The sequence below is a fragment of the Arctopsyche grandis genome, chromosome 10 (assembly GCF_051622035.1).
Source record: "Arctopsyche grandis isolate Sample6627 chromosome 10, ASM5162203v2, whole genome shotgun sequence".
NCBI lineage: Eukaryota > Metazoa > Arthropoda > Insecta > Trichoptera > Hydropsychidae > Arctopsyche > Arctopsyche grandis.
In genome coordinates this window covers 13,646,773-13,657,460 of record NC_135364.1, presented here as the reverse complement: position 1 = coordinate 13,657,460, position 10,688 = coordinate 13,646,773, and the positions used below count along the sequence as shown (strand labels likewise).

The following is a 10,688-nucleotide window of genomic DNA, read 5'->3' as shown; positions in this document are numbered from 1 at the left end:
TATGAAGTGGATATATAATGTCTAACAACAGCCTAGAGGAAGGATTCTGACTTTGGCAGTTTCAGTTGCTAGGGTAGAGAGAAATATTGTTCAATACCTTAACATCGATGTTCTGTGGCAGGATTTTGCTAAAATGAAAGTCAAACGAAAAAAATTTGGCAAAAGGTAAATAAATGTACGATTTTGTTAAGTTTATTAATTAATTATCTTTTAAATATATATATTTTTTTTTTGTTAAAAATGGATTTTTTTTTAGAAAAGGCGCCAAAAATTGAACCGCGCATACAATAAAAATATGATGCGCCGGCCCTGAATGTACACCATCGTCGTAAGCTTAATGAAAAGTTTCCGTTGTTAAACGATACAATCACATATCCGGCGAGTTCACTAACAAAATATTATTGAGTTTAACTCCAATATTCTAAATACAATCATTGCTAGTTAACGATATTTTACATCAACTAGATAAACTAGTATACAAATTATAAATATCCAAAGTCAATAAACTAATTCTTAATCCCAATGATGGTTATCATTTTAGTGGAAATTGTTGTTATTATTAGACTATGGATACAGACCGTGCTTTTTCCAGGAATCGGGGCGGTTTGGCTCTATTTACAAAGCTAGAGTGCGAAATAAAAAGGTTCGGTGAACCTTTAACAAAGCATTTACAACAATTGAACAATGGACGGCGCGCTATGGGTCCGGTGTCTAGTTATTATACAATTAGACGTAAGTTTGCCAATGTAATTGAACCCATGCCAGTAATATTTCACCTAAATTTGTCTAATATTAATAGCAAAACAGTAAAGTTCTATTCATACATAGTCGGCACGTATCGGCAGCAGCAGGCAACCTGCAAGTACGGGGAGAATTATTTGGTATATTATATAAGACGCGTATGAATGCGTGAACGCACATGCGCGAATGGAGTATGTATGCGTCCATATAGAATGTACCAAAGAATACTCCCCGTACTTGCAAGTTGCCTGCTGCTACCGATACGTGCCGACTAGGCATGAACAGACCTTAATACATATTTTTAGGTGTGCAAATGATCAATACGTTATCTATCACTGTCAAGCAAGGATAAAATACCACAGAAAACACTCCAGGGGGTGATTTTTGAGACTGTGTACCGTGTATATGGGCTAGGAATGCTGTATCTAAAAAAAATCACGTACCACGTACCATTCAGTGTGCTTTCACCCCAATAGCAATATAAATATCAATTTACTTTAAATTGGTGTTATTGTGACTGTGTTAAATTCCAAATCCTTAGGCCCAGTACTCACCAAGTTGCGGCAACAGTTCGGGTTGTAGTTGCAAAGCGGTGAGGACTTCGCGAACTACGTAATTGCAACCGCGAGACGTAAAGCCCCATATTCACAAAGTTGCGGCAACTTTGCAACCGCACCAAAGCCCAGAAGTGCTGTAAATTAATAGGTTCGGATGCGGTTGCAAAGTTGCCGCAACTTGGTTAATACGGGGCTTTACAGACTCAAGCCTCCCATAAACGTTGAAATACATATAAGAAAGTATTTTCATAAAAATACAGTACAAGAATGAAAATTAAGTGGGAACATTACATTATCGCGTCACACTTCACAATATACGAGTTCATATGTACATTATCAGTTTCTAGAGTAATAAATGAACAGTTTATTCGAGAGACTACATATGTAGTAGACGAATCGATTTGTAGACAGTCGGTTTATCTGTTTTATGATATTATATTATCTATCTTATAATACTTGACCGTTTACAATCAGTATATCAAAGATTGAATAATTCACGTTGTTTGTGAACAGCCACAAAAATAAATGTAAACAACTCGTCAACGAGCTATTATCGCCAGTAAGGGGCCATTCAACGGCCCAACTGCACCTCCTGCCAGTAAGCAGACAAAATGACTGCGAGAATATTTTTATTCTTCGTGTGTTTAGTTTTGGTAAAATATTGCAAACCGACCGAAATTACGAGTTCTCCACCCGCATCTGAAATTGATGGACCGCCCGATAAGTTTTTCCTGAAAAAAATATTCGACAAGTATGGTGATGCAGATAACATGACCTTTGAGGTAAATCGTCGATTATTTACTGAAAAGTACATATGTAGACTAATATTCATAAAATGAGTCGGGTGTTTTGGTTTTTTCGACGTTAGCCCGTTCTAATTTTAAGTTATTTTGATCCACTGGCAAACGTTTCATGTTCAAATCGGCCTAAGAGCACAATATAAACTGTGATACCAAAATCAGGGTCACCCGAAGAAAAATCTCCACATCTTTTTTCGACGAATTTTCTTTATAATCTTCGGTTTAAATTATTCTACCTCATTATCACAAATATTTTACTTGCAGACATGTCGTGAAGTATCTCAGTAAAAGAACATATGTACATCTTCAGTTGTTTTCATTTCAATATGGTGAACGAATAATTTAATACTGCCATTTTCAAAATAAAAAAAAGTACCAAAATCTAGCTTTGAGTAAAATGAAAATATCCAGGTACACGTCACAAATCTTACCAAAGCCAGAGGAATATTATGAAATATAATAAATAAGACAGAGAATAGCTCGTACACGTCTGCAAAGTATGTAAATTTATTGCTCTAAACACCATAAAAGTCTGAGTTGCTTTTAATATTTCCATTGAATTTATACTAAATATTTCATTTCAAGTCACGTTTCAACAATATTTTATCAAAATACAAATCCAATCAATCATTTGAACCGATAACAGTTTATTGTTTGACATGTTTTGTTTGTAATTAGTTGATATTTGACGGCTTACTGCCTACGTTCCTCGTAATTTATAATATTATATAGTCAGTATTGATACTGCAAGTAGAAAAATTTGCTTGAACAAAAAATGTTTTATAAGTACAAAGGGCATCACAAGGTTCTTTTTTTCAATTTTATAATAATAAAAAAAAAAATGAGGCCCACTAGAACCGAGCCTGATTCGCTTACTTAGTATCCAAGCTTTACACTCTTTGGATTTTAAACTTTCTATATCTATATGACGGATTTCTATGTATATTTGTATATATGTGTCATATCAAAAAGTATTTGACATTTACTTTTATAATCAACAATAATATTTAAATATATAATATTGAGATAAAAGTTTGCACTAACATTTACTGAAATTTTGTAACATTCAACAATTCGTATAGTTAATCTGTTATGAAAAATATGTACATCTCTGGCTGTAAATCTTCTCACAATAACACCCACAATCTAGGTATCACGTGTTAGGTATTTTATCTTCAAGGCAAACTACAGCTCAAATATGTGTAAAAATCATATCAAATCAGGCCTTGAAGTAGGCTAAATTTATTAATAAAGCTAATAAGTAATAATGAATGTAACTTCCGTAATTTTTTTAATTCAATACAAAAGAAAATGCATACCTATTTATATAATACTAGCTGAACCCCGGCATGCGTTGCAATGCCATAATAACGCATGCAATTCCCGTTCCCGTTCCCATTTTTCGGAAAAACGCAGGTAGCGAACACATTTGAAATTATTGCGTTGCAATGACACTCATTCCCGTTTTTCCCGTTTCCGTTCCCGTTTTTTCCCGAATTTTTTTACACAGTAATCTTCCCGGACATTCATACAACAAATCCTGAAAGTTTCATCGTAATCGGCTGAGTGGTTTAGGAACCTATTCGAGACACACACACACACACACAGACATTAATTTTTATATATATAGACTAGTTGTTTTACCCGGCTTCGCTCAGTATTTGTAATATAAACAGAATATGGCGAATCTAATAGTAATAATTAATTTGTTTAATATTCATTCATTAAATTTATTTAATTAATTTTTATCCAGCAGCATAGCTCGGTCGTTAAGCTTCTGCTTAGCGTCGAGAAGGCGCCGGGTTCGATCCCTGGGCCGGGCCTCGAATGAAAATGAATTTTTCAGAGTATGCTGTTGGTCAGACCTGGATTTGTGACGTTGATCGTTTCCTATCAGAGTTTGCCAATTTTCTCTAATTTCACTGTTGAAACGGTTCCCGAAAAAAAAATGGCTAAAAATCCTTCCTACCTACTATGTCACCACTATTTGAAGTATGATTGATGTACAATAAAATTTATGTACAATTCATAGATGTCTCGTTAAGAGGGCTGGACACCAGCGCCTTGTCCATACAAACGTATTAGACTTCTCCCTTCCTCAATTATGGCACTAGAGAAATTATTTTTTAATATGCTATGGATATCCACCATTAGGTTGCACCTATCGTTTAATTTTTTTGATTAGTTATTTTTTATAGGAGCTAGGAGCCGCCAAACATCAATAAAATCGCCTCTTTTTTACACCCACGAAAAGAGTCAAGCGTGCTTATTTAACGGTCGATTTAAAAAAAAATACGCGCATAGTTGCACAGAAAATATCTTTCTCATACCGATGATGATTTTTTTTTAAAAATTGGTCCAGTTTCGGAGGAGAAAATAGGACAATACGAAACCTCGATTTTGTCAATTTAAAATACGTTTTATCTGGTCGAAGCGCAACTGTCGCATTCACTCAATATATATATTGTCGCATTCACTCAATATATATATATCGAAGAAAGGAACGGCAACAAAATTAAGGTTTTCGGGTGTACAGCCCTCTTAATTTGCGAGTTTTTCAGTGTCTCGTAATTCAACGACTTGTAATAAAAATGCTGCATTTGTAATTGTAATTGTAATTTGTAATTGGCCAGAAAGGCGCATTGGGATTTACCTATAAGGCCTTCCTGGTATATATGTAAAAATAAATAAATAAATTTTAATCGAAAAAAATATATATCGAATCGTCATAGAAACTGATTTGTTTTCGAAGTTCCCAACCAAAGATACAAACTTACATACAAAGTCTCTTTCGAAATATAATTTATCAATACTTCAACGTGACAAGTAATAAAAATCATATTGATACACACGTATCATTATTTGAAGTGTTATCTGTTGGTCGCATGTACTTGAATAGATGTTTTAATTTTACTCATAATATAAATATTTTTATATATATATATATATATATATATGTATCTACACATCTTTTTATATAATTTATTGAAATAATTATAATTTTACAAAATAGACATACATACATACTAAATTGTATGTAGATAAATGAGTATTTATAACCAAATAATGTATCTTTGATAGTATTTGTTTTTGCAATGATAATTAAACAATCGAAAAATTAACCTTTGATTATATTGTATACAATTTTGTTACAGGGTTTTGAACACTTATTGGACAATTTAGGTCTGGGTGGAGATTTATTTCAAAATCCACACGAATTAAATCTTCATCGTGTGAATGGATCTTTCAAACAAATTCACGATGCTACTCATCGTCATAAGCGTCACAGTGAACCAAAAACAAGTAATGTACCTATTCACTACAATGAACTAAACTCAATGAATGGATATAAACATTTCCTGAAGTGGCTGAATGAGTTAATGAACAATGATTGAACGCGTTTTTACTATCGTGAACAAACGTACATATATACATACATATAAGTGATTCTGTTGCGAATTTTTTATTATTTTTTTATCTGTAGAAACTACAAAATTGTCGAAATGCTTGTCACCATACGACATGTTGGAAATATATGGAATTGAAACAAATCCTGCAAATATTCAAATTGATCAAGACATATTTATGACTCTGTGTCCGGCTCTTGTATATCAATTAGATCAGAAATTATGCTATAGAGTGGAGAAACATGAAGACAATGATAAAGACATATATTTAGGTAAATGTTTTGCTCACTAAAGTAAAAGTCGTCTATTTATGTTATATAGAATATTGTTATATTTATTTATTGCATTTTTTTTTTATAAATGCTTTTTATTATTACGAAATTATGTTCATAATACATCTTATATATATTTTAATAGCTACTGATCTACTGATCATTTTCTATTTTACAATTTAATTTAATTTGGTTAGTAATCATAGTATTATATTATTCTAATGTTAATCTACAGCATAATAGGAAAAATAGCTCAAAAACCTATTTACAATCCTTATAAATGTTCATAATACATCTAATACATAATATTAATTAAAGACTCACTAAAGTCAATGACCTAAAGCAGATTGTGTTTAGGTAATCTGTGTTTATACCTGAAGGGTATAGACATTTTGTTGTAATCACCGGGTTACACGACAATTGGTGCAAGTCCAAAAGGTTCAACGACAAAATGTACCCGAAAATTAGTGCACTGACAAAATGTACCCGCGACAAAATGTTCACGCGACAAAACGTCGACGGAAATAATGTTCAAGCGACAAAATGTTCAAAAATCCTAAATTTTCCTATTTTAATGGAAAAGTAACTTTTTATTGTATTATATGTTATATATCTATCGATGTATATGGTAATAAAGACAATTTTGGAGACGGTTGAGAAGCCTTGCCATATAAACTAATTCAATGTAATCTGCAGTTCATATGCTTAGAAATTATTTTTTTTCAATTTAAATAAGTAAATATTGGATACGGCTAAGAACCCCTAACATTTAAACTAATTCAATGACATCTTAAAATAATATTCAATGAGTCACAATGAAATTCGCTTAAAATGTAATTGTTCAATTTAAATAAGAATATGTTGGTGCGGTTGAGAATGCCTGTAATTTATAATAATTTAATAACATCCGCGATCTATACGATAAAAAGTACCATATACATCGATAGATATATAACTTATAATACAATAAAAAGTTACTTTTTCCAAATTTAGGGTTTTTGAACATTTTGTCGCTTGAACATTATTTCCGTGGACATTTTGTCGCGTGAACATTTTGTCGTGGGTACATTTTGTCGCGTGAACATTTTGTCGCGGGTACATTTTGTCAGTGCACTAATTTTCGGGTACATTTTGTCGTTGAACCTTTTGGACTTGCACCAATTGTCGCGTCCCCAATCACCGAGACTCTTCACAAGTGTGTTTGTCTGGTTATTAGTGATTCTGTCATATAATCTACTGGTTAGTTTGTTAGTAATGTTAGTAAGTTTGTTATAAACGCCATTATGGATAGGTAAAAAGTATTGCAAATGAAAAAGCTGCAGATGCAATATTATATACAAAGGCAAAAAATACAATAAAATTCTACAAAATAAAAATAACAAAATGTAAAATATCAAACAAACTATTAATAAGATATCAAGATAATAAGATAAAGTGATAACAATTCTAATAATACATATTCTTAAACTTTCAACAAGATTCAAAATTAATTTTAAAATTTTACCAGTATTATATATTTTAGAAATGATATAATATTTATTTGAAATCTGAATTACTTAAGATTTATTTTTGAAATTCACTAATCGATAATACTAAAGGGATTATACTCCTAAACCATTTGTAATTCTCAGCAAAAGAGTCTCTGACAAATCTTACAATATTTTTTCATAATAAAACAAGTTAATGTATTTGAATAATCATTTTTATAACATTTATCATAACGACCATACTTTTTCTTTTAATTTTAATTTAAATATGCAACCATGTACTGCATATATTTGGCTTATGAACTCATCAATAACGTATATGTGATTGTGACATAGCTTTGTATGTATGTATGTAGTTTCCAATTTCTAATGATAATCCTTATATTTTTCGCAGCATGGATATACGCTGGTCTTAGTGTACTTTTAATTAGTGCTACAGGACTTCTTGGTGTTGCAATAATGCCAATTATGCATTCTAAGATGTTTGACAAACTTCTGCACTTTCTTGTTGCTTTAGCCGTTGGCACTTTGTGTGGCGATGCCCTTCTACATCTTCTACCACACGCTCTAACTGGACATCTTCATGATTCCACGGATATTCACGATCACAACACGCCAATATTCAAATGTGGAGTGACGCTTTTGACTGTTCTGCTATTTTACAGCATAGAATCACTGATGCGAATAGCTACTGGTGGTAGTTCTCATGGACATTCTCACTCACAAAAAATTGAAGATAGATCAAAAAGACTATCAATAGAGCTTGATTTTATGCTGGAAATTAAAAATCAAAGGATTGAAAATAAACCACTATCACCAGTTGCATTGATGGTAATATTAGGAGACGCTTTGCACAATGTTACAGATGGATTAGCCATAGGAGCTGCTTTTAGTAGTGATCCGGTGACTGGTTTTGCTACTGCGTTAGCTGTATTCTGTCACGAATTACCCCATGAACTTGGAGATTTTGCCGTTTTACTTAGATCTGGCATGTCTATGAAAAAAGCAATATGTTTCAATGTTTTATCTTCAATTTTAAGTTTTGTTGGAACAGCTGCCGGATTGTGGTTGGCTGAAGACCACGAGTCTTCTTCGCAATGGATTTATGCTGCTACAGCTGGAACATTCCTTTACATTGCTTTAGCAGATTTAGTACCAGAACTTAATGAAAACGGGAATAAAAGCTATTGTGAATTTATTCTGGCATTTGTAGGAATAGTATGTGGTGGAGGAATAATGCTTAGTATAGCTCTATACGAAGATTCTTTAAAAGAATTGTTCAATGGGTGAATTTCTCGAAGTAAAATATCTTCAATTGAAAATGAAAAACACCCTATAGTATATTAATTTAATTTATACAAAATTTTATATGTAAATATAAACATTTAATCAATATGTACTTACCGTCGTATAAAATTTCTGTACATATTGTATTTAAAAAATACTGTTTCATTTCAGAATATTGATATAATTAATTTAAATACATAGGTAAGGAAATTATTATGGTAGGCCGTGCTTACTAGCTGATGGCCACTTTAGAATTTTTGTGCCCTGGATTGTACCCCTGGTGATTACCAATTAATAGAAATGTGGGAACCCTACGATATAGTCCAACATCGGTTGAAATCTTGCAAATTGGCTCCGATTCGGTAGATCCCAATTTCCTTCCTTCCCGCTAGGGATCCCAATCGAATATTCGAATTATTCGTTAGATTTTTCAGCCATTCGTTATTCGAATATTTCATCAACTATCCGAATATTATTCGTGTATATATTTTTTTATAAACTAAATACACTAGATACACAAAACATGAAAAGAGTGATGACGAAGAAGCTGACGATTATGAAGAAAATTAATTATATAATGGAGATAATTGTGATAAAAATGAAGATAATAAAGAAGATGAAATTTCTACATGTGAAGAAACAGATTTGTATTCATTTAATACGGAAATGTTTGAAGAAAATCACTTTCCGATCGATAATAATGTCTACAAAATTTTAGAAAACATCCGAAAATAATACGAATATTTAGGAAGTCACCGGCGAAATAAAACATTTTTACAAGAAATCATAATGAATAAAGAAAATAAAAAATTGGTAAATTATTATTGGCTGTAAAAACGAGGTGGAATTCAATGGCAACTATGATAAAACGATTAATTCAAATGTATGCTTGGTACATATGTAAGTAATACCCTTTTTTTTAATTTTCGAATATATTCGAACATTTGAATAGCTCTTGATTTACTATTCGATATTCGAATAGTTGAAGTCGACGAATATTTGGGATCCTTACTTCCCACCCGTCATAATAAACAGACATGTATAAAACCACATTGTAGTTTCACTTGCTACGCCCTCATAATGCTATATTAATTTATAATCAATTGAAGTTTACATGTCATTTTAAACAAAATGGTCAGTGACTATCGCGTTTCCAAATACTGTAATGTTTCCTCTGCATATGTATATACATACATAATTTCAAATTATAACTACAATCAATATTTTTTTTAAAACGTTGAGTTTTAAGCACCATGTGAGGGATATCGAACCAAAAATAGATAAAACCATTTTTTTTAATTATTTAACTAATGGATTCTCCCATTAAAATCGTAAAACTAATTTATAAAATTAGTAGAATTTCATAAAAAGAACACACTATTTTCCCATTCATGTGTAACCTAGTCAAATATTTAGTACCTGGTATGTATTTTATCGAATATTTTAGAATATTGTGTTCGAAAATGTACGAAGACTTTTCAAAACGAGCTTTTTTTATTTTTTTGTAAAAAATGTATACATGTAAAATAAAAATAAAAATATATTTTTACTTTTGCTATGGTTTTGTGATTATTTCGCACAAAGCAATTTGGCCACGTCACTTAAATCTTAATCACGGAACATCTGGCACCCCAAAATTCCCTCAATCGAGAGTAGCCCACGCGAACTATATATATGTACTATGGGGGATGAACGAATGAGACGACTGGCATGTTAATGCACGTGTTTTATTTATGACAGCTGAAGGCAGACTGAGTAGCGGCTCTCCGAACCCAGCCGAGTTGGTCCCCACTCGCAGGAAGGCAACCAAACTCGACCATGTCGTATAAGCGAGCCGCCACAGTACTAACGAGAACTTGAGTGCCAGATATTCCATATTTGCGATTTTTGTGGCAAAGATTGTCAACGGATTATTTCGCAATGTGCGAAATAATCCGTTTACCTTATGTTATATATGTATGTGTAGGCAGGGCTAGTCAACGTAGAGAGCGAAGGATGGTTGCAGATATTTACATCACGTCGGGTTCTACCAAATGTAGGCAAGGAAGGTGTGTCGATCTATTAAGAGGATAGTTTTATTTATATTAAGTTGATACAAGAGTTATTGTATGTACGAAGGAGCTAATTGCTCAGCTTC

General features: G+C 32.3%; 1 protein-coding gene across 1 annotated transcript; it reads left to right on the top strand.

Moving 5' to 3' along the window:
• The first annotated feature begins 1,850 nt into the window (after positions 1-1,850).
• On the top strand, positions 1,851-9,588 carry Zip71B (Zinc/iron regulated transporter-related protein 71B). The gene is made up of 4 exons (XM_077439621.1): positions 1,851-2,080; positions 5,254-5,401; positions 5,583-5,777; positions 7,659-9,588. Exons 1-4 carry the CDS (start codon positions 1,910-1,912, stop codon positions 8,552-8,554), a joined length of 1,410 nt encoding a protein of 469 aa, XP_077295747.1. The 5' UTR covers positions 1,851-1,909; the 3' UTR covers positions 8,555-9,588.
• The last annotated feature ends 1,100 nt before the right edge of the window (positions 9,589-10,688 follow it).